The 26,067-nt window shown below is 38.1% G+C and overlaps 2 protein-coding genes across 2 annotated transcripts in view; one reads left to right on the forward strand and one right to left on the reverse strand.

The window, feature by feature from the left end:
* Positions 1-9,641, reverse strand: part of LOC117289800 (FERM domain-containing protein 1-like) — a 41,544-nt gene extending 31,903 nt beyond the window's left edge. The window contains exons 1-2 of the mRNA XM_033771041.1: positions 9,548-9,641; positions 2,257-2,540 (exon numbers count right to left, since the gene is read on the reverse strand). The gene's annotated coding sequence lies outside the window, so the exon portion shown is untranslated. The remainder of the gene's footprint in view (positions 1-2,256; positions 2,541-9,547) is intronic.
* Positions 9,642-9,709: 68 nt separating this feature from the next.
* Positions 9,710-25,020, forward strand: LOC117289816 (ADP-dependent glucokinase-like). The gene is made up of 6 exons (XM_033771042.1): positions 9,710-10,116; positions 19,824-20,029; positions 21,247-21,437; positions 21,990-22,098; positions 22,521-22,657; positions 23,309-25,020. Exons 1-6 carry the CDS (start codon positions 9,976-9,978, stop codon positions 23,974-23,976), a joined length of 1,452 nt encoding a protein of 483 aa, XP_033626933.1. The 5' UTR covers positions 9,710-9,975; the 3' UTR covers positions 23,977-25,020.
* Positions 25,021-26,067: the final 1,047 nt, after the last annotated feature.

A 26,067-nucleotide genomic window follows, 5' to 3' on the forward strand; every position in this document is an offset into this window, starting at 1 on the left:
GTTGTGTAAAGTTCACTGATGTGATTAAAATTTTCTTCAAATAATGTTCATGTTCAATTCAATTCAATTTTTAATTAATTCAATGTTTTGTTCACCGTGTGAAAAACATCCTTTTGGGTACAGCATTTAAAAAATTATGTCCCTAGTTCTAGTTTTGTTGTATTTCTTTGTACCTATAATTTACTGACAGTGACTCAATGATAGTTGATCAATGTGTTTTGTTTTTTTTCACAAGTCAAGATCAAATAAGAAATTATTTTATAATATATTATACATCCTGAAATCTATGTCAGTGTACATTATAAAAAGCATTTCTTAAAAACCTGTGTTCCCTACAAATTAATCAATCCAGAAAAGACTTAAAATGATTAATTTGGGACTGAATTTTTGTTTTGCTCTGTATGAGATATTCTAATGCCAGCACTGGCGCCAGCAAAAAGGAGTACCAGTGAAGCAAGCAACCACCAGCCTTTTGCCAGATCCCATCTGTCACTCACAAGACACATGCTGAGTGCAGAAGATTGATGCATCATCTTTGACAAAGAAACTGGAGACAAGTGCTCTCTACTTAACTCCATCTGTCAATAAGGATTCTTGATTAGGAAGATGGACACAGGTCACAGTCACAACGTTGACTCGTAAGAAGCCATCAGGATGATTTTAATACTAAGACGTATGTCCATAAAATTTAACGTCTTTGCATTTTCAGAATCGTCAAGAAAAAAATCATTTGAAAATTTATACAGGCGACCTGAAACTTGAGAATAATGAAAATGGGTAGGGCCCTAATTATGTAAAGAAAGTGATTTCCTTTTTGCACTCCTAATTAAAGTTTACATCAAAGTAAAAGTTAATGAGGACTTAAGTCATGTAAGCTTTCAACTGAATGTACATCTTTGTGTCTGATGAGGCCATAGACCATTTATTTGATTGTGGTAGGTTGTTACAAATGATGCACAATCCCTTGACAATTCTGGTATTTTCTGGGATGCAAAGTTCTGCATTTTAAAATCTCAGATCAATTACATTTGAAGGGTTTTATAAAAAGCAAAAGGGTGCTGATGTTAAGTTTTCAGATTCCGTGTTAATAGTAATAGTAACAACAATGTACTGTTAGCAGGAAAAAGTCTGTCTTTGGCACAAGATGTATCCATGTATCCAATCCATCACCAGCTTGTATATATAGAGGCCACAGAGACGACAATAATGCTGTTGCCCTGGTCTTGAACGTTAATGCCCTATCAACAGATTCTCAAAGACTTTCAGATTTTTCAATGGAAGTGCCCTTTACAATACAAAAATGACCTCACCCTCTAAAACATGAACTTCCAGGCCTGCGATCAAATGTACATTTTTGGAAGTTTGAAACACCTTATAGGCCTACTGGAGACAGAACAATTCATGGTCTAAGCTGCTAAGAAATACACCAAGTCTCAAGAATTTACTTTAAAGACCTACACAATTATTAGATTACTATTTGTGTTTGTCTTTTGAATCACTTAACTGCTAAATGAGACTTGTCTTAAAGCCATTGGACACTTTCGGTAAACTTATATAAAATAACGACCCGGTGAAAATTTAGGCTCAATCGGTCATCGGGAAAACCGCACGTTTCACCGTGTCATGACATGTGTTTAAAATAAATCCGTAATTCTCGCTATCGCGAATTGATAATTGTTTTACGTTTTCTCAAAAAGTAAAGCATTTCATGGAATAATATTTTAAGAAGTCTTTCACCATTACCTTTTGTAAACCCTGTAAGTTATTTGTAAATCTGTGAACTTAAAAAAAATTATGTACCGAAAGTGTCCAATGGCTTCAAAAGGTAGTGCTGACCTGCCAAATTTATGTGATGTAGACGGTCTTCCTTGTGCGTAATTTTCACCCATATTCAAGACCGCACACGGCTTACTACTTTACAAATAATCAACAAAAACAGGTGGCTGTGTTGATTTACAAATAACTTACAGGGTTTACAAAAGGTAATGGTGAAAGACTTCTTAAAATATTATTCCATGAAATGCTTTACTTTTTGAGAAAACGTAAAACAATTATCAATTCGCGATAGCTTACTACTGGGCTTACTACTTTACAAATAATCAACAAAAACAGGTGGCTGTATTGTGCACAGACTTGAAGAGTGCCTTTTTTTACTAAATTCTCATCATCAGAATTGTTAAAACATTTTCTCTGTTGATGAACAAATATAAACAGATTTCTGAATTGTAAAAACATCCACTTCTCCTTTCATCTCACCTTATGAGTACAGACCTTGCACTGGTTGTTTGGTCACCTCTCATCAGTCTCCAGTACACACTTGTTTACAAAATTCCACAAGGAGGTAAAAACAAGTCTCCAGTTGTAATTCACAGCCGCAGGAAGTGGTTGAAGTTTAAATATATTCAAATCTGGTTGGTGGATCCATTCTGGGAAAACAACCCACACATAATCCAAAGGGGGTAGATTGAAGAGATCTCTATGGTTTCTGGTTGATTTAGTGCATAATGTCCACGTGTAATCTTCCTCCTCAAATGAAATTCCTGGAAAAGCGAAAGAGAGAAAGTGATCTTCAAAAAACAGGTCCTGATGGAAAAGCACTATCTCTGAACATAGAGCAAGGACCTGAAAGGGTCCCTGTGCTTGTGTGCCGTGTATGCGTGAGCGAATCAACAACACTATTGTTGCTACTGCTTAAAGTACACAGAGTACATGCATTGCTAAATCCTTGGCCACATACCAGGCACTTTGGGTCATACCACTTTTCACGTAGGTGACCCCACTAAGAAATTTAATGCGTAAAATTGCATCAAACTGCAATTGTATTTTCAAAATTGGTGAAATCTAGAATGGTGCTTCTCTTAAGGGATTTTTAGATAACCATTGGTTGGTATAAGCTGGCACTAAGCATTATAAGAGAAGCGTTTGGATTTAGCTACGCATTAAAATAACCCACAATGACAATGCACCGCCCCTTAATGGTATTCAAAGGAACATTTTGTGGCAACAAAGCGTGCGATGGTTCTTGCTGTATGCACAATGGGTGAGGGTGCATTAGTGACATTCCATGCTGGAGCAATAGGCAAATCAATGGTAAAACAGTGGCACTTGTATTGCTAATAGGACACCAGCTGTACATATCTAAGTTGTTGTGAATAATGTAGTGATCCTTCAGTTTTAGCTCTTCTAATTCCAGAGGAAAACTTAAAACCACCTGCTACCGTATCTGATCATGGAGTACTTGGTGTTTCATGAACTGATGGAAAAACAAATCTGATGAAATAATTCCACTAGAGTCCAGCAGTTGCAGCCTCAGAACCATATGCTCAACCATGGAGGTAGAAATAGATACACAAATGTTCAGTGTGTTTATATCAGTATCCTCCAATAATGTGTAGTATGAGTTTCAAACAAAATGGATGTTTTTAAAACATATTCAGTTCAGCTGAAACAAGAATTCATTTAATTTCATGAAAGTATTTCAGCATATAAAAAGAGTAATAAGGTTTATAAAAATAAATTAGGATCGAACAAACAAAAGTTAAGACGGTTTAAAGACTTTGCATTGTCAAAAATAAAGACAAATTAACCAACAAGCATCGGACTTGTTTAAGTTGCTTGTCAATTGCCATTTCATTTGTCGGTCAGCTTTTTGAATAGTCCAGATTACAAAATGCTTAATATCAACATTGAACGAGTCAGCTGGACCCTCCATGGCTAGACCATTTGGTGATAATTCTTACTGATCCATAGGCCTTTTAATTTAACTGACATTATTTGTTCAGCAGACCTGTAGTGGTATAAGGGAGAATGTTGTTGCCAGGCATGGAGCACAGAGAAAGGACAGAGACTTTCTCTGTATATATGCATGGAGGAAGAATCATGGAGGATGATCTCCATGCTCCATGCTTCATGACACTGCAAACACATTCTACCAATCAAATGCAACAACTACTGAATTACAATTAAAAACCAAAATTTGTACATGACTGTCAAATGTTTTCAATATAATCTAACAAGTTGGAAGACCCATAGACATACACGTGTACAAAAACGAAGGGCTTCATGCACAACGAATGGCAACTGAGTACCTCAACATGAGGACTCGCAGAGCGTGTGCTTGCTGAATATGAGCAGTAAAAACACCCTGGATAGGTCATGACTGAATTATAAAGACTGGAATGTGGAGTTGGCAATCAGCCAATCAATCTGGGCTGGCAAACAGGCCATGTAATGGGGACCTGCTGGGACCAAGGTATGGTGGTCCGAAGTGGGCATGGGGTGGGTGGGTTGTGGGGTGGGTTTGGGGTAGTTGGGTTAAAGGGTATAACTACAATTGTATTTTGACAAATGTTTATGTAACTTAAAAACAATGCATAAAATGAACTGAAGAGTATGAACCAGACATCAATACAAGGCTGTATAATTGTTAGTTTTACATTGAGGATTGAGATATTTTGTCTCACCAACACCAGTGTTTTTAAAAGCACTCTATCCTTTAAGAACTTTCTTTAGTAAAAAAAAAAATCCGCAGGAAAATCACTGGGGTTGGATTCGTACCCCCAACCTTTGCATTACTAGGCGTGTCTTACCACTAGACCACCGGGCTAGCCCGGTGGCTAGAAGCAGATGCAGCGGGTGCCGCAAACAATTTAAGACGAGGCTTTATCTGCTGACATTTTCTCGTCTAGATACAAACTTTTGTATTGGTTGTTTTGAGAAAAAGTGTCACACTTGAAATACTAATCCTGGCAAACTCACAGGAAATTGCCATTCTATGGGATTAGGGTTAAGCAATGTAAACCAAGAGGGTAGCGTGATTTTTCCAGAAAAGTGAATCAAGTGTGAAATAATCATCCAGGGGGTGGTGGTGGGGATAAAATTCCCAAGAACTTTCACAGGAATTACCTGGGGTTTTATTCACTGGTAATAGTAGTATAACAAGTACTAAAATTTAATCTTTATCTAAGAATTCAATAAACAAGGAAGTGGGCCCTTAATTTCTCATTAGTTTTCCTGAAACCATCTCTACATTTCTCCTGAATTCCTGGTTTACGACAAGAAGAAATTATTATTGTATTCAGCTCAAGGACACAGACTGAAATATTCAACAACTTTTGTTTGAAAGTTTCAAAGTTGCAATCTGGCAGCCATGCTTGCAATTTAATTTGAATCTGGAGTCACTAGTCTGCTCGACTGTGACACACAGAGATATAGAAAAAGTTATTTAGAACTATTTATGGAAGGACATTATTTGTAGTCAGGGGTCACGGATCATGGGTTCTTTAATCAGGAAGGTTTTTTAAGAGTCCATCGGGCATAATTCAACTCAGGAAATGCAGGCCTATGCCGCAACCAACCCTTTTTTATTTTTTATGCAACACTTTGTTTAAAGACACAGGACACCTTTGGTAATTGTAAAAGAAAAGTCTTCTCACTTCGTGCATCTCAACAAATGCAAAAAATAACAAACCTGTGAAAATTTGAGCTCAATTGGCCGTTGAAGTTGTGAGATAATAATGACAGAAAAATCACCGTTGTCACACGAAGTTGTGTGCTTTCAGATGCGTGATTTCGAGACATCAAAATCTAATTCGGAGGTCTCAAAATTAAATTAATGGAAAATAACTTCTTTCTCAAAAACTCTGTTCCTTCAGAGGGAGCCATTTCTCACAGTGTTTTATACTATCAACAACTCCCCATTACTCGTTAACAAGTGAGGTTTTATGCTAATAATTACTTTGAGTAATTACTAATAGTGTCCACTGCCTTTAAATTTGCAGCCAACATTTAGGAAAAAGTCTAGTTGGTCTTTAGGTTTTATTTTGTTTACACAATTTTGTTTCCCTTCTGCTTTCATTTGCTCTTCTTTGAAACTCCTTTAGCTTTATAACACAACAAATAGACCAAGAGGAGTTCATATAAAACAAACAAAGGTTAACTAAATGTCTTGATTTGTATTACTGCAGAACTCACTGTGGTGAACGGATGTCTGTTTATGACAATTGTCAAACTGCACTTTCTACACTAGACTTATACTGCACCTCGGGGCTTATTGCAAGAATACTGACTGATAAACTGCTGACTCAGTCTAGAAACTCGGCAAAAAGTCACGACTGAACAATTCTGGCACTGCATTTGCAGTTTGTTCATAATAATTTCTTATTGTACATAATGTGTATTGAATGAACAAGACTGGCATCCTGTATCATTGATGGCTGATGGCTCTGAGCAATGAGCATAGATGTAATTAAACCTCCATGTTCAGAGGATATACCAGGGCTGTATGCTTCGTTTTTGAAAGGGCAAGGGCACCAAGGCATTTTCTCTTTGGCAAAGGGCACCCTATGAGGAAATTGTAAACTTCTACTGGAGCATTTCAAGGGCACCAAGGCAATGACAAGGGGCAACTGAGGCAATCAGTTCAATTTTTTTTTAATGTCATTAAAGAGGGTTTAAAAGTCAATCTAAGTTTTGTGATGCACTCATTTGCCAAAAGGTAGAGTTCAGTGATGAAATATAAGTCTCTAACCTTACTTCAAAATGGTAAAAAAAAGCCCTTTTATTTGATACTCAACCTTATCCAAATTTGAAATATGACACCATTCTCATCGGACATCAATAACGAATGGGTGTGTAAAATCCAAAATGGCATTTTTGTAATTACCATCAAAATTCTGGAATGAAATAAAATTACTGTCACAAAAAAATACACGCCATTCGTTTGAGGGATGGACCATGGAGGTAGAATTTTCGGACACATCACCAGTTGGTTTGAGTAAATTTGTCTGTTTGTAACCCAACCAAATCGTGCATTATTATATAGTGTCAACCATACTCCAATACGGCTAATATGGTTAACAAGGCTTGTATCAGATCAACTTCTGACAGTCTTCACAAACTTCGTACCTGGTGTACAAGTTACCAAAATATAAAAAGCTGAAAATTGTGGTTGTATGGATTGGTCTGAGCAAAATTTGTATCTTGTTAGCAATGCGCTATGGTTTGAGCATGAGGAAGGAAACCTGCTATTGTAAGCAGTAAAGCAACCTATTCATAATATACAACACCTAATGGTGGAAGTCCAATATTGCACAGAGTTTGATGCAGTTTTTTAGAATTCCAGTGAACCCTTAATCAGCTTATTGGAGACCAGCAGTAGCTTGCCATAATCTAAAGCCCTGGATGGAATCAGATTAGAGGACTAATCCCCACAGGAATGCGGATTTTAGAGTATACCTTTATCACCCATGGTGAATGGCATGATCCCTGCAGGATTAAGGAGATTATTAGAACATCTCTGGTGAGGCTTTTTTACCTTGATCCTCATGTTTCCTTACAAGAAGCCCATGGTAAAAAAAAAAACAGCTTCCTACTTGACAATCAAAACAAGTGTAATATTTCAAAGTTTTTACACACAAAACCTTATAGCTCATTTTCAACATAATAGGAGCTACTTGTAGCTGGGGTGAAATTTGTTGTGGTCAACTTTGTTGTGAATACCTTTGTTTTGTTGGGCTAGCCTAATCTTAGATCTACAAGGTTGTCACACTTTCATCTTCACTGGCGATGATCGATAGCTTAAAATCCTTGATTTAGTTAATAATTACTAATAATAATATGGATTTATAATGCGCACTTCTCCAGAAAACCAATCAAGGCGCCTACACAAAAAGAAAACAATTTACAATAGAAATGAAGAATAAATAATTGAACTTTACTTTTAAAAATATAACCCAATGAAAGTCTAAGTGAACAAGTTTGTTTATAGTTCCCTCTTGAAGTTGTTGAGTGTTGTTCTGCGAGGTGAGACAGGGAGATTATTCCATAGGGCAGGAGCAGCTTTGGCGAAAGCATAGTCTCCGTATCGAATTGTTCTAGACCTTGGCTCTACCAGCAAGTGAGATCCAGCAGACCGTAGAGCAGGACTGCTGTGCTTAGTGGAGATCAGGTCACAAAGATACTGTGGGGCTTGTCCAAGCAGAACATTTTCTGGCTTGAACAACGACTCAAGCGGCATTATTGTGTACACGTTGCAGACGAGAAGTAGATGCAGCTAGAAGCCCAACCAAAAGCGAGTTGCAACAGTCCAAGCGGGAGGAGACTAGAGCATGGATGACTTTCTCAGCTGTATCCAGAGACAAGTATTGTGAATTTTGTAAAGGCGTCCACGCAGCCATTGCCATCAAGGGGACAGCTCGATAGTCCGAAGGTTCGATGGTCCGAAGGTTCGTTTGTCCAAAGGTTCATTTGTCCGAAGGTTCATTAGTCCGAAGGTTCAATACTCCGAAGGTTCCATATTTCGAAGGTTCAATAGTCTGAATTGACAATAAGGTCTGATAGCCCGAATTGACAATCCGACTATCGGACCTTATCGTCGTTTCGACCTACCAAACCTTCTGACCAGTGAACCTTCGGATCAATGAATCTTCGGACTAATGAATCTTCGGACTATCGCACAAAATGTCCGGATTAACGAGCCCTATTTCATTTTCGGACTAATGGACCCCATCTTATGGGAAATTTGTGCGTTCGGACTATCGAACCTTCCGACTATTGAACCTTCGAACTAACAGACCTTCGGACTATCGGGTGGACATCGCCATCAATGCCCCTCTGCTTTTTTTTTTTTAAATTAAATTTATACATGGATTAGCAGGCCTAGTCCATGCTTTTCATAACAGCAATTTTCTTCTCTCCAATCTCGAAGCATGGCGTACAATTTTACGGTTTGGACAAATGATAAAAAAATCACTCGAAAGTCGAAGGTGCCGCAAAATCATAAATGCAGCCACATCGCTAAAATAAAAACACAACGCACAATCCACACACTACATTCATACCCACACCTTTCCCTTTTTATTTATTTCTTCTGTTCGCACCTTGCACCGTCGACCAATGACATCACCAACGCACCATCCCAGTTTAGCTTCATACGTGAGCTGTATCCAATAGCTCAGTAGCTGATATAATAGGGATTAAATTACTCGAAACTCAAGACACACTTCCCAGATTGTTTTAGAAAATTTCAGGTCTGTAGGGGGGGGGGGGAAAGTTTCCGTATGGCGCCACCACTTTTTCATTCGATATAAAATAGTATAGGAACTTATTTACTTGATTGATATATCCCTTTTTGTAAAAATGAGCGAAAAAGTGGTGGCGCCATACGGAAAGTTATCCGGGGGGGGGGGGGGGGGGGGGGGCAATGGGGGCAGTGTAGTCTTTGTCTACCCATTGGAATGGGTTACATTAGTCTGATCTCATCATGTTGCTTCCATGGCAACCCCATGTTTGAGTTTAACCCCGCACGTGTGTGGACAGCAGTCTGATTACCCGTAGAACATACTACTAACTACACTAGTGTAGGGACTGTAGTAGTACACATCATCATTAAATGAAATTTATGCACACATCAACCACACAGCCATTCTGAATAAGCTACATCATGATTTGGTCTAGCAAGGAATGTGATCGCAATAGTTTCCTTTAATTTAAAGTTTCAGTTTAATCTATATATTGTACATTGACCAAAACTATTACAAACTCTTACCTTAAACTGGTTTCTAATGTAGTGGAGCCAAACTTGTCGTCGTGTGTCAATCTTTAGAGAAAAAAACATGCGGCAGCAGTCAAACAAGTGGTCGAACACATGTCAATTGAGGGCGCAATATCACACTAACGATAGTGCAGACCTGGGTTTTGTGGGAACTGTACCGTCCCGTGCGACCGAACCGTGTGCCGATACCGTGGGCTTAGCCTACCCCTTATAATCAGTAGGCAGCAGGACAGCCGGGGCGCAAAGCAATTGCTAGTCATCTATGCAAGCCCATGCACTCTCTTTGTGGACGTGTGTGCTCTTTGTGTGTGTGGAGGAAGGAAGATTTCTGCTTGCTGACTCAGCATTTTTTATTTCGTAGTTAGGTTAGGACTTAGGTACGTGTTGTGATCGATTGTGCTACCTAGTGTTGTTTGAGAAAAATGGCGTCAACTGTTTTGAAGGCCGGTACTGTCACTTTGCTCGTTGTGCTCGCTGCTATGGTTTTGCAGAAGCGATCGGAGCAACAACTTACGGAAAGGCTGAAGACAGTTCTGACAAGCCTTCTCTTGGCAGAACACAAGGTAAATAAAACAATCGAAACAATAGGCCTAATTTAAACATGTAAATTATAATTCCTCTGTATTTTTGTATGAAGATTTTGTGCTCAATTTTTTTTTTAATCAATTCAAACAAACTGAGCTTTCTGATTTCAGATTTCAGTAATTATTTACAAGATTGTAATTATTTTTTCTTTAGTTTGGTATGGAGGTCCCTTTTTCCATACCTTATTAGGCCTATCATAAATCCCCCTTGACATGGCTGATTTTTCTCAATTGTCCGAAAGGCATTGTGGGAAGAGAAAAGGGGCATTGGAAGCTCCCTTTTCCTTTCCACAATGTCTTTCGACAATTGAGAAAAATCAGCCAGGCGGGAATGGCGATGCGGTTGAAACTTGAAAGTGACTAAAAATATAAGCCTCTGAATCTGTTCTGGATACTTCAAACTAAGGCTAGCGGATAACTTTCCGTATGGCGCCACCACTTTTTCACTCATTTTTAAAAAAAGGGATATCTCATTGAGGTAAATTAGTTACTATATTATTTCATTTCGAATGAAAAAGTGGTGGCGCCATACGGAAACTTTTCCAGGCTAGCTAAGTACTTTCTTGAGGAAAACCAAGAGTTATGTTTGTCGCATTCGCATCTGTATTTCGCTCCATCACCTACATGTAGCAGGCTCAGTCAGAGGGATTGCTTTAACCCCCTAGACCCAGTGAAATTTTGACATTATCGGTCATAACCTAGCCCACCTTGTTGAGCTGTTAATGGCTCTCTTTTAACATCAGTTTCATCACTGTCGTAATGGCAACAGTGATGAGATCGATGTTAAAAGCGGAGCCATTAACAGCTCAACAAGGTGGGCTAACCCTCACCCTGCCAAAAGGGAACAAAATGTTCTCATCTGTTGGTCAAGGTTGTTTGTATTTAGTTTCAGCTCACTCACAGCTAAAGAAAGGGGCCACGATCAAGGCAAGCCTGTGGCTGTAAATGGAGTTATGATGAGTTCTCCCCGTTACTGAATGCTTGCGCTCTCCAAAGATTTAAGACAGATGGATGGTGCGTGCCCATGTAGTTGATGGGGGAGATGAGAATTTATCATTTGCCCATGTACACCCACAGGCCTGCGGTGATCTCAACTAAAATCTCCACTCCGTTGCATTGTATTGTGATTAAGCTGATGCCCCATCATGTGCAGCCAAGACCCCAAGCTAACTTCAGTTATAGTATTAGGGCATTCAGCCCAAGATTGGAAAAACCAGCATTTCACAAAGATAGTCCTAACTTAGGACTACATGTAGTTCTAAAAACTTATGGCCAGTAACTCGTCCTAACTCAAGAAGTTAGGACGAGTAACTCGTCCTAGCTCGAGATTAGACTTAAAGACACTGGACACTATCAGTAATTATCATAGACCAGTCTTCTCACTTGTTGTATCTCAACAAATGCATATAAAATAACAAACCTGTGAAAGTTGCGGGATGAAAGAAATGAAAGAAAAAACACCCTTGTCCGGAAAGTTGTGTGCATACCTCAAATTCTAAATCTGAGGTCTCAAAATCAAATTCGTGGAAAATTATTTCTTTTCGAAAACTACGTCACTTCAGAAAGAGCCGTTTCTCACAATGTTTTATACTACCAACCTCTCCCCATTACTCGTTACCAAGTGAGGTTTTATGCTATAAATATTTTGAGTAATTACCAATAGTGTCCACTGCCTTTAACTCTTTGTGAAATCCACCTCAGTTCACCTTACAATGCACCAAAATCCTCTAATTTGTCCTTTTAGTAGCAGGGTTTTCACTTCAGTTGGTGCGTTTCAAATAGAATGCCTAGAAAATACGTAGTGGATGTCAGTAGGATCTAGGCATGATTGAACTGACTGATCATCCTTTTGGTATGCAAATGAGTGCTTTCGTTTGAAGGTTGCTCTATTGTCAATGCAGAACAAATTTTGCCATGCCAACAAAAGGAAAAACACGATTCAGTACTTTCCTTTAAATTCACTATTTCATTTACAGCAATTTATTTGTCCTTGTGCACCAGAATTTATTAGCATTGTGTTTTTTACTAGTTAGCAATAGCAAGACTACAAGCAATCAAGCTTCCATGAATTTAAATCATGACTATTGGTTCAGTATTATCAATACTCTGTTTCAAAACTCGCCCAAAACCATGAGTTAAATATATACAGTATTTTAAACTGAAATAAGGTCCCCAATGTGATTTAATAAACAGCTTTTACTACTGAACAAAAAAAGATCAATAGTTCTGATTTGTTTATTACAACAGACAGACGTTCAACAATAAAACAACTCAACAGATGTTGGGAAGCTAACCTTGACAATGACGTTTAAAGCCATTGGACACTTTCGGTAAACAGTATTGTCCAAAGGCCCACACTTCGTGTATCACAAATTATAAAATAACAAACCTGTGAAAATTTAGGCTCAATCGATCATCAGAGTTGGTAGAAAATAACGGGAAAACCCACCCTTGCTTCCGCACGTTTGGCAGTGTCATGACATGTGTTTAAATTAAATCCGTAATTCTCTATATCGAGAATTGATAATTGTTTTGATGTTTTCTCAAAAAGTAAAGCATTTCATGGAATAAAATTTCAAGAGAAGTCTTTCACTATTACCTTCTGTAAACCCTGTAAGTTATTTGTACATCTGTGAACTTTTATTTTTTTTTCTGTTCCGAAAGTGTGTAATTGTGTAATGGCTTTACCTGATCATTTTATACCCTTTTTTTTTATAGAAAAATTGTTGCCAATTAAATTCTCGCAAAGAAAAGCCAGGATCTAACGCAGCTGTTCTCATCTGGTTCTAAGCTTATTTATGTACGTACACTGTGTATACAGTCTACTCTGACATTATTGACAGCGTATCAAAAGCAACTTGACTTTTGCCACAGCTTGCAAATTTGATTTATTCACACAAACAAAATACTGTAACTAGGTTTGACAAAGTGACGATAAACATGCTTCTGCCAAACTCGCATTGTGAACCCCTTGGTTTTTCTGAGTGTTTTCTAAAAATCTCTCTCTCTCCATTCATGTATAATTTCCACTTGACTGCTTTTGTTATACTTCTGTGTGTTGCGTTGTCATCTAGCCGTCGAAATGTCAGGCCTTTATTAACGATTTTCTGCAAACTTTCAGCCATTCATTTGCAGGACCAATCCTTATTAGTCAACTTGGTTAATCAATCCAAAAACAGACTTCATTCAAGCCTTGGATCCTTCACTTCCACCATGTTAATAGCTTCACAGTTCACAAACTGGATGAACTTTGAACTCACACAACCTCATGCGACAGTGTACAAAAAGCAAATTCGTGATAACCAGACCATGAACCAGTCTTCCCATGTATCCTGGTATGTGCTGAGTGTAAAGCATTCTGATCATTTACAATACTACAGCAGTTTTGTAATGTGCATTTTAATTTTCTACAATGACTTCAGATACTTTACCCTAGACTCTAAACTTCAGATAACTATTCCTGGAACTTCTCAAAGTAACTGCAAATTCAAACATGAAGACCATTTATTTTTTCTTCTAGAGATATTTTATGGAAACTTTAAAGGCATCAAGCTAATACCAGGGACATGGGGGCGGGGCAACCCCAGGCCATGGCCTCTGTTGCCCCTAGACTTTGCCTTGGTGCCCATTCAAAAGTTCCCATAGACTTGCAGAGTTTCCAATAGAAGTGTCCTTTGCAAAAAAATGACAACGGCCTTTGCCTCTCAATGACCAAATTCCAGGCACATGGTTAGGCTCCGGCCCAGAGGGCCTAGTAATTTTGTGCATGTTTTAGGTCCTATACCAAAAGTGTAGACTGATAGACTGAAAAAATTACTGATAGAGCCAAAAGCCCAAACTGATGTTAAGAGCCAGTACGTAATCAAGGGTCTGAGAATATTTCATGAAATAAAGTTATGGAATATTCCATAAAACTTCATCATGAGTTTTAGATGACCCCCCTGATCAAGTATTTACTTTTGCAATCATAAAAGTTCATCATGCATTTTAGATAAACCCCTGAACAAGTGTTTACTTTAATAATCATTGTAATTTATTTAGTTGAAGCAAAAACAGACTTTGCCTCGTCCTTTTGGATGAGATTAAAACAGATTGGCAGGGCCAGCACTAAAAATCATAAAAACATTCATATATTCAGCAAAAAATAACTCTGTAACAGAAGATTACCTTATAGGTACAATGTCTTTTAAATATCTCAAGAAATAGTGCCTTGAACATATGTTGACAACCCCAGTCTTTGGTTGAAACTTTTCTTTAGTGGCTGTATAATAAACGTGGCCACACAAAACAGGTAAACAACTACAATGTTTTTAAAGACATTGGACACTATTGGTGATTGTCAAAGACTAGTCTTCACAGTTGTATCTAAAATAACAAACCTGTGAAAATTTGAGCTCAATCAGTCGTCGGTAGTTGCGAGATATTAATGGGGAAAAAACCACCTTCGTCGCACCATGATCACATGATGCTTGATTTCGAGACCTCAAATTCTAAACCTGAGGTCTCAAAATCAAATTCGTGGAAAATTACTTCTTTCTCAAAAACTATTTTACTTCAGAGGGAGCTGTTTCGCACAATGTTTGACACTATCAACCTCTCCCCATTACTCATTAACGAGAAAGGTTTATATGCTAATAACTATTTTGAGAAATTACCAATAGTGTCCACTGCCTTTAAAACAAGACAACAACAGGCTCTTGTCAATCAACAACCTGGCGGAATTATCTGGTGGAATAATTAAGTACACCCTGCCTTTCAATGATAAATATTAACAGACTATCTGGATCAAGAGTTAGAAGATATTTTACTAATGTACAAGAATTATTTTACCCTTGCTCTATTTACAGAAATCAAAACACATAGTTGTATTAATTGGAGATTTACATGCCTTGAATTTCACTCTTGAAGGGGCAACAGCAACTTCATACTGACAAGGGGCACTTCTATGAGGAAAATGTCCATTTGTAATGGAACTTTGAAAAGGGCACCACAGCAATAGCACAGAGCACCATGACAATTGCTGTGGGTGCCGTGGTGGTTTGAAAAGGGCACCACAGCAATAGCACAGAGCACCATGACAATTGCTGTGGGTGCCGTGGTGGTTTATGTGAGGCCTGCATTTGTACACATTTCAAGAGATCTTTGATTATTCCTTCTCTGATAAATTTCCCAGTCGTCTTGTTTACAAACATGACCCATTTATTGGTACATATATGGACTCGACTATGGACCTTGGGATCGGGCCTTTTCATGACCCACAATGTACATGATAAAATGATAAAATGATAAAATGTCCCAGGTTGAAACTACCCACAATAAATATAATTAAGAGATCTAAAAACCTAAATGATTTAATAATATTTTTCTTTAACAATACACAGTGATAATTAAAGGAACATTACATTGGTAAGAACAAATTTGTAAAAATCACAGATTTTCATAAAACTAAACACGGTCTAATGATGATGATAGTAGAAAATATCCCTTGAAATATATCTGTCTGTGTAATCGGTTTTGTTCACTATTTGCTCGTGGTGACCCAGATGGTCGATCGATCTCAAACTTCCACAGATTTGTCAGTTTATGGTGGATTACATAAAGTGCTTACACTGCAAGCAACTGTTTAAAAAAAAGAAAATTCTGTAATGTTCCTTTAAAAACATTTTTCTGTAACAATACACGATGATAATTAAGTTCATGTCAATATTGAACTCCGAGTCCATTCATTTCACGAGGGAAGTACAGGTCAACAAATATATAAAAACAAACAATCAAGATATATTATTGAACTCTTAAACTCTGAGTGGTAGGAAATCATGTGTTCTGGGAGACCACAGTGCATGTTTGCATTCAATAATTTAAAAATAATAATCGAGATAAAAGTTCAGCCTCCCCTTTCCTAAACATCTGGAGAACTGGAAACCATATTTTGTTTTAAATGCGTAAACTATAGTGTCCACAATTTGTACTTCTATGAATATGTGACACCATTGGCAAGCTATACAAAAAAATATCGTCATTAAAAATGCAACCAACTGGAAAATATTGCCAGCCTAGCAGTCTGGCTGCTCTAATCCTGTTTACATTGTCAACAATTTCTCTATCTCCCTTCAGCTGCAATCTAAACGAGTATGTGCCACAACCAGCTCATATTTGCATTGTTTTTTAATTAAACCTGAGCTATTTTCAGATCCTAGTTTGTTTGATGGTGTGCGGGTAGAGTTGTGGAGAGGCAATAAGTATTTATTTTTTGTGTTTCTGGCAGCATTTATCAGGCACTCTTTCTACTCCAGTCTAAATGTCCTTTTTTTGCCCTTTATAGGCACTGGACACCTTTTGTATGTCACTTGGTGTATCTCAACATATGCATCATAAAATAAAAAACCTGTGAATACTTGAACTAAACTGAATGCTTGAATTCGATACCTCAGCTCAGGTCTCGAATTCCGTTCAAATATTTTAGTCAAAAACTACATTACTTTAGAGGGAGCCAATTCTCACAATGTTGTATACTATCTAAGCTCTCAATTGATCATTATTAAGTAGGTTTTTATGCTAACAATTATTTTGAGTAATTATGAATATTGCCCAGTGCTGTTGAACAAATCTAAAAAAGTTGTGATCAAATAGCCTGTTTTGTATAACACTCAACAGATCCTTGCCATTTGATTGGAAGATTGTCCGTCACGTGTTAGCAAATAAAAATACTATTACTCACCGTGCATCTGCAACTGCAGTGCTTCTTACCAATCAAGTTTTTATGGTCATTATTTTTTATAGTATTTACTTAAGGTGTACATTACCATCCCTTCATAACATGTGATAATTACAATTTTTTCATTTCAATCCCCCAAACATTTAGAGTTGTAAAATACTGCCTTCAACTTTGTCCTTATTTGCAAAAGACACTCTTCAACAAACCGTAGCTTATTTTGATTTTGCCTCCACTGTTGTTATCTATGTACTTTTCAGTTTTGAATGAATTTATTACAGACGATGTGACCTCTGACGTCACTCGAAAACCATAACATGATTCGTGCGCATACCGCCGGGCAAAACCTTTGCTAGAAAGTGTATGCAAACTTACCATGACTACGCATCATTTTTGCTCGGTGAAACATGACGTATACAGTGTTTTGTCCACAGAGGGCAGTTTGATTGTAAAAATAGGTCACATCGTCTATTAATTCATGCTTTTAGTCACCTTGGATTTCCCTGTGTTCAAATCAATTCAACTAATGGAAGCTGAAAAAGAAAACTAGCTCCAGGGATTTGTTTAATACACTGGTGCGTGATTAGGCCCACTTTTACTGTACCTATACACTATAGGCCTATCATGGGTGAGACAGTTCAAACTTGTCTCTAAATTCAGACATCTCTTGTGAATACTGCTGGGGTTTTTTTTTCTTCAGATATAGATAACTATTTGAAATCCTGTCTCTCTGGTGCTGAGTATGCTGTTCCAAAAAAGTGAAACCGAACAGGGGTTACCAAAAGGTGGAAATGCCATCATTTCACTGTTCCCCCTAAAAATGTGTATCCATATTTCAGATGTTTATGTCAGCAATGACTCTCACTGTTGCAATGTGTTGTTGCTGTAATAAATACATCGGGATTAAAGCCATTGGACACTTTCGGTACAGAAACAAAATTAAAAGTTCACAGACTTACAAATAACTTACAGGGTTTACAGATGGTAATGGTGAAAGACTTCTCTTGAAATATTATTGCATGAAATGCTTTACCTTTTGAGAAAACATTAAAACAATATCAATTCTCGATATTGAGAACTACAGATTTATTTTAAACACATGTCATGACACAGCGAAACGTGCGGAAACAAGGGTGGGTTTTTCCGTTATTTTCTCCCGACTCCGATGACTGATTGAGCCTAAATTTTCACAGGTTTGTTATTTTATATATAAACGAAGGACAATACTGTTTACCGAAAGTGTCCAATGGCTTTAAGATTATGATTTGCATCAGAGATAAAGTTAATGATTTGTATTGAGGATACCGAATATGGTTTAGGTTTAATGCGTGTATATATACATGTATATTGCTTGCACTACTTTGGGTATGCATATTGTGCAGACCTGTTTTTAATCAGGACTTATGTTGGGACATATGGCATAGATTATACAGAAATGTATGGTGTCTAATATAAGGTTATCTCAAAAGGCTAGCTGAGTTAATGACCCGCAATGTATCACAAAATGTTACACAGTGTACAAGCATCGCTTTATTTCCATCAGCGTGAGGACTTTCCTTTATCCCTTTATGTTGGGAAATTAAAATGTTTAAACGAAAATGATGGATTTATGAGGAATATTTGGTGTCATATTTGCAATTAGGATGCCATAAATAGTTGCAACTTGCAATGCCATTTTAGCTTTCGAAACAGTTGATCGATCTGGTTAATTATTATGCAGACCTGGACTTACAGGCAGGCTATGGAGGTATTGGCCTCAGTTGCTCCTTCAAAAGTTTCACATCGACTTTAAAATAAACATGGTCTTGCCCTTTCAAAGATGAAATTCCAGGCCTGGTTATAATTCTGGTGTGGAAATACTTCATGTGAACAGCTGACTTCAGAAGGCGTGCACTGCAAATAGACACATGAAAAATGAGCTCAGCATTCTTGTACCGGTTTGATAGTGTTACGTTTTATATTCATAAAACAGCTCAAATCAGGCAGGAGATTTGGTCCTTCTTTGGTGGGAAAAAGTAGGACAATGTTTATTGAGTACCAGGGGTGACCTGTATACACTTTCCTGGCTATTTAAGATTTTGCAGGGTTTCTCTGAGGGTTAAGAATCAGATCAGATAAAATGGAAATCAACCCTCAGAAATCAGAGCAGCAATTCATGCACTAATTGTTTCTCGGATTAAAATGGTTTGTGGTTAACAAATATTCATGCAGTATTACTTCAGAGAGAATCCTTTCTAAAAACTAGTTCATACTTCATACTACCAACAGCAGCAGTGAATTTTTTACCAAGTGTAAGCAGCATCTACCAATTTATTACATTTGTATTGTATTTTGGAAAGTCTGCGTTGTTTATTTAATTGATCCAGGTGTGAATTACATGTTTCAGACAAATCAATACTGTAAATAACTAGATACAAGCTATACATTGTGCATTGTGTCATGATATAATCAGCAGAGCGGGTACAGTAGAACAAAGAAACACAAAAGAAGAAGAAGAAAAAAAACAAAAAAAAAAAAAACAATGCTGTCCTCGGAGTCACATTGGACTTTGTGGTTTTTTTTGCTTGGTGTTTGTTTGTTTGTTTGTTTGTTTGTTTGTTTGTTTGGTATTTGTTTGTTTGTTGTGGTATTTGTTTGTTTGTTTGTTTGTTCAGATGATTTCGTCAACACTTCCTCAAGGAGATATAAACGCTAAGCTGGCAACAGCCAATCACAAATCAATAAGTTGCGATTCAAGTTGCGATAACAAATAACAAGACTTATTCTCGTCAGTGTGAAGTCAGCAGTCAACTTGGTCGATTTCGAACCAAAAACCTTGTTATTGCAAGTTTCGCAGTCTAACCACTTGAGCACGGTGCATGAAGAAATCAGACAACTACTATTAACTCGGAATAGTAAGTTGCCAAGTCTTGAAGTACAAATAGTCTTACCCTCAATGCACATAACTAACATTTCACCAAATCTCTTTTTGCAGATCAAGACCACAACTGGGGAACCTCGTCGTGTAGCCATTGGTCTGGGATCCTGTCTCGATGCTGTGACTACGTCCAAAGAGTTATTTTACAAGGTGGCGATTGAACCGCCAGATGAGGAGAAAGCAAAACACCATGATTCTATCAAGTCATCCGAGGACCTGGCTGAGAGTTTCGCTTTATTCTTTTCCTACGGAGCTGCAGCTGAGTAAGGATATAATTAGTGTTCTGTTCTACTGTCCAGAATATAGATTATTAAAATGAGACAAGTTCATTACAGCGATGATTAAGGATTTAGCAGAAACAATATTACCCTTTTATATAGGCATTCTCCAACTTGCCACAAAATTTCCCCATTTGGTATGCCCACAATATTGAATTAACCCATGCTGAACCATTTTTGTTATGTATTGGTTTGTGTGGTTTTCAGCGCCACAGATTGCCACTGCAGAATTACGCCATATTTTTGACTGCGTGGCGGCACTCTCAATAGTATTTTTAATCTTTCCGGTAGTATACGTGAGTCGTCCTGCACAGTTTTAATCAACATTCTGTCACTTTTGTTGCGCCACATTTTTAAGTTGCTTTAGAGATGCATTGTAACAGCTCCTTTAGAGGTCTTATTGTCCATGGTTGGTGGACTTATCTGTGGTGGTTATGTGTTCCGGTTATTACTAGGTGTTTAAAGTAAGAATGAAAATACCCCCAAAAGTGATACAAATAATGTGTTTGAGAGCGTCCACACACGGTCAAAAATACAGCGTATTGAGCGAAGTTAAGATCCTCATTTCCACCATTGAAATTTACCCAGATACTGACTTCTTTATTTTACCACTCCCATAAGCCATTTTGAGATATATGGAAGACACTTTACTAGGGCAATATTTGGTTTTATAACACACCTCTTGCTTGTTCTGTATTCTGGTTGGCTGAAACACGGGAATAGTACCAGAGCGGGCAATAGTCTTTGAATATAGTGCCCGCGGTAACAGCGCCCTCTCTTGACTTAAATTGTGAACAACAACTAAAAAATTCCTTTTTCTGTTCTTATTTGACATTTAAGACCGAGCTGTGTTATAAAACACATATTGACTGGCATAATTCGGTATTCAACTAGTGTACGTCTATTCCCCCTCGGGCCTGTGAGTGACCAGAAGAGGGGCCTATTTCCTTCGGCCTCGGGAAATAGGTCGCTCTTCTGGTCACTCAAAGTCCCTCGTGGGAATAGAAGTATACTAGTTACCTCGTTACCAGTCAATATGTGTATATGAGTAAATTTGTCTCAAATAATGCACTCCTATAGTGTCCGCCATTCCTCATAAAGGCCAATTGAAGCAATGGCTCTACTCTCTACCCCATACACTGTACCAATATTGACCCTACCTTTAAGAATGAACTAACTTAATTGTTTTTATTATTCAACAGGCGCTATGTTCACGACAAGATGTTGTTCAAGCGGTTGGTAGCCGCTGCCCATGATCTACCGGAAACAAATTGGGTGCTGGGCGGTAACGCTGCAGTGATTGCCAACAGGATGACCATGGAGGGATGTAAGTGCTTACTGGGTAGCGTCATGTCCAAATCAACAATCAAGGAAATGCAGCCGGGAATTATTGGTGAGTCTTATAATCACTAGTTGTTTTTGTTCACCACTTTGAATGGGTAATCCAAAGATAATGCAATGCCTGCCCAAGTATTATATTTTTTTGAAACATTTTGGAGCTTCTGGGGTAATTGTTTTTGACTGAAACTATAAAAAAAGGACAGGTGTGGTCCGTGCTACACAGCATGTAAAAGGTGTGGTCATCAACACTGAGTGACCGGCTGAAAAGGTCACTCAGTGTATTAAACAGTAGAGCTAGCTGAGACCTGAACCCACACCACGGTGATGGAGAAATCTCTGGATGGTTGCTTCACCAGGATGCTGTGTATGGTTTAAAACCTTGCAGGGTCGTGGCCGTTTGATAAAGGACCTCGCCTTTGGCTCGGTCCTTTATCGCACAACCACGACCCTGCATAAGACAGAGTCACTACTCTTGTATTCCCTAGTAAATGAGACACACTACAAAAGAATGGTGGAGTATCTGAGCTCACTGCATTGTTGTATTCACTCCTTATTGTCAGTTGTCACACAATACTATTTACATTACATGATATTCTTAATTTAGTGACCAATGTGGCTCCTGAGGATGACGAATCAGCCGAGGATATTCATCTGATCATGGAATATAAGAGAGGAGAGTCTTGGGGCGACTTCACTGCCCCTCGGGCTAACAGGTGGGTAAGACTCTGTGATGACTCTAACCCCAAGGTGAGGGATCCTACAATTGGCTGCAAGCTAAAAAGTTTGCAGTTAAGATTTTATCTGTTGCAATCCAAGGCCTTTCTAGCTTAAAGATTGTAAAATGTAAAAATTACTTCTACACATGGAATAAGAAGATACACCTCAGTGAGCAGAGCCTAGTTTTATGGTGCTTCTTACTACAGATTTCTGTGTTCATGGCAAATGGAGTGATTCTATGGGCAGAGCCATAAACGGGAGCATAGGCAGTACTATCAAGTAGAATAAGTAATCCCATTGATTTGTGACCACTAATCATACGAGTAAAATTACTGTCGTCCAGTTTCTCACCACCTCCCCACTTCATCTGAATGTCCTGTTCAACTGACATTTGAAAATCTTTCTTTTTGACATGAAGGTTCATCGTTCACAGCGACACTTCCAATCCCCTGTTGTCATCTCTTGAGACATTCCAGGAGCGTCTTAAGGCATTCAACCCTCATGCAGTGGTCATCGGGGGACTTCAGATGATGGACAATTTCCCCTTCAAAGGAGGTAGGTTAACCATCTCATCTTGGAGAATGAATTTATTCAGCTACAACTTTTACAAATCCACTCTAAATTTGTAGATGTTGTGAGCAAAGAAAGTGGATAAATTATCCTCACCTTACCTCACCTTTCCTCTTCGCGCCCAGTTTTATTGGCTTTTCTCCCCAAGACTTCCACCCTAGCTGTTTCTTTTCCTTCTCCTCAGTATGCCTCCATGTTATTCTTGGCCGTCCTACTTTCCTCTTGCCCTGAATAATCAATGTCATTGCTGTCCTGCAGTGGCAGGCATCTTCCACTCCGAGAACATGACCATCCATCTTCTGGCGTTTACTTCTTCGCTTCGATTTGGTGAAGTCATAATCATCTTGTGGTTGCAACCGAGATCTCATTCACAATGTCATTCCAATAATCTTTATCCCTAGTGTTTGAGGGTGAAGTCATACATGGTTTATGATAATGGGATCCAATTCTTTACACAAAAATGTATCCAAACCATCAGAGCTGGGAAACATTTTCAAAGTAAATGAGGGGGTAGCTCCTTGCTTAAAAAAAAGCGATTAATGACTTGCCTTAACTCTTTAGAGACCATAGTGTCTTGCACTATTAACCATATAATACTAATCCACAACTTTGCTGTGTTGTTTATTTTGTGTGCAGATGAACGAAGCCAGAGACTCAAACTTTTAAACCGAATGCTCACTGAAGACATCTCCCGTGACACTCCAATCCACTTTGAATTCGCATCCTTTGCTGAAGTGGCTACCGCCATCGATGTCATGGACAATGTTGTGTACTATGCCGACTCCCTCGGTATGAACGAGCAAGAGCTTCCCAACCTCTACAATCTTCTGTACTACGGTAATATCAGCGTCATATCTGATCCTTACCCTCGCGTTGCCACAGTCTTAGATCAAATGCGCTCTATTTACAGGACCCTAAGGAAGACTTCTGATAAACGCAAGAGGGCCCTGACGCGCCTGCACGTCCATACTCTGGCCTTCCAGGCTATTCTGACCACTAGGAATTCACACTGGAAGAACACCATGTCAGCCGCTGCCAAAGCGTCCCTCACAGCACACAGGCACGTCTGCGGAAGCACCGGCGTCAACATCGCCAAATCACGATTGATAATGGATGAGTCTTTCTCCCTCTCCCGGAAGAAAGACAGCCAGCGTGTCTCCTTTGAAAACAACCGCCCTGTCTCGTGTTGGAATGAAGATGATTATGAAATATGTATCGCCCCTGTCTTAGTCTGTACCGAGGTGTTTAAGACTGCTGGTGGTGGGGATAACATATCGGCTGCTGCGTTGGCCGTTCAAATTTAAATACATCTGGCTGAAACAAACAATCACAATATTTGGTATGGTGCATAATCACCATAAAAGTGAAATAATCAAACATGGGATTAGAAAAGAAAAAAACTTGACTTTCTCTCGTCCCATGTTTGATTATCTGGCTGACACTCCAGGAATCTAGTTTGATAGGTAGAAACCTTTTTCTAATACAGTAAACTCTTTGATAAAAGTTAAGGAATTCAAAAGACAAAACACTTTGCATATTCAGTACACTGAACACAGCATTATCTGTGACAAGGGTGTAACAATCATTCATATAACTTGTGGTTGGCAGCCCTATACAGAATGCAAAGTGAAAGGCAACCACATTAGTTTCAAAAGTAAAGTTTAAGGTATTAAACAGGATTGGTTAGGCTAAAAAAAAATGGTTAATTTTAGTCTGAAACCTTACTGTTCACAAAGACCATATTTAAACCTTTATTTTCTGTGGTATATTTTCCTCTGAAATAAAGTCATATTCAAAAAAGCTGCATCTGAAAACCTACAACAAAACGACCAGCTGATTGTGGTTGTTGCAACCAGAATTGTGAACTATTTTTCACTTTTTTCTTCCGACTCACTCTAGGGATTAACCCCAAATGATCATTAAAAAAACATGAATACAGACTGCGACTATTTGTCAGCTTTACCAATCCTGTGTAACAACCCTTTGAGTGAGGTGAATGGGAAACCGTGCTAAACCAAAGTTTTTAAGTAATTTTTAAACACATTACAGTTCAGTGATTGATTTATTGAACTAACTTCTTGACAGACAAAATGAAACAGAATTCGGTTTATCAGTATACAAATATTGAGTGGCTCAGAGTGGAATGGGAGGAATATTATCGCAAGGTAATATTTGGACTGTTCCATTTCACGAGGCGAAGCCGAGTGGAATGGAACAGTCCAAATTTTAACGAGCGATAATATTCCTTCCAGTCCACGAATTAAAGAACTAAGAATTAAAGCCACTCAATATTTGTTTTATATAACCGACATATAGATCCTTGTCATTTGATGTATTTTAAAAGTATAACACTATGAAAAATCACACAAATTACTGACAGGCAAAAATTATATAGCGCCGCGTAGCGGCAACAATGCACAAATTGGATCACAACCTTTTGCACAGGTGCTCCTTTGTTTTAATTAGCAGCGGCGCGGCGGCGCTGTACTGCTCAAAAACATTGGGAACAAGGATGATCCTAACTGTTGAATGGGAAATGCTATCCCCCATAGGTCTTTTTGATCGCCGGTGCGCAGATGGGAGTAATAGTGAATGTCACGTGCAGTAAGTTCCACCAATCAAATAACAAGGATCTGTTTATCAATTTTATAATTTGTTTTATTAAGCTTTGTGATCAAGAATTTGTGGTTTTTTTTGTCTTCTTGTTGCATACATGTTTGAAGAATCTCAGCATTTTGTCTGAACCTTTGTGAAGAAGTTTGACATTTTGTCTGAATTTTAGCGAAGTACAATCTACAAGGGCTTTGATCTGGTTGTTAACAGGTTTTGCAGTCCATTTCAGTGCAGTAATTAGTTTATTGTAATTTTTAATTTAAGTGTTAATTAAATTTATTCAAGCTTATGTTGTGAAATTTTGACAGACAGACATGGGGAGATCAGTTCAATGGTCACTGGCTTGCCCCTGTTTTGTTTTAGTTGGTTTTGGTGTTTATAAAGGGCTTGTAATGTTTTTGTTTTTTTTGTTTTTTTCATACACCTCCACTTTCTGTTCGATCAATTTTTTGTTCCACAAAGTAAATGGTGATTGTGGCAATTTGTTTAGTTACAAGGGATAATGGGACCATGTTCACCTTGATAGTCATCATGTAAAATTTGATATTTTTGTAATGGTATTTTATTGATATTTTAAACAATTTTTTAAAAAGCATTATTTTGATTCTGTCTTTTGTTCAGCATTCAATGAAAATGGAGGCTAATACAGAATAATATTCTCCCCAGCATTCACAGTACATACACCTTTATTATTGTTCTGGTATAGCTATAGAACATGACATTTCTAGTGTATACATACACACCTTAAGGGTCTGTATACGTTTGGTCTTTGGAACCCTGAA

The sequence above is a fragment of the Asterias rubens genome, chromosome 1 (genome assembly GCF_902459465.1).
Source record: "Asterias rubens chromosome 1, eAstRub1.3, whole genome shotgun sequence".
Lineage (NCBI taxonomy): Eukaryota > Metazoa > Echinodermata > Asteroidea > Forcipulatida > Asteriidae > Asterias > Asterias rubens.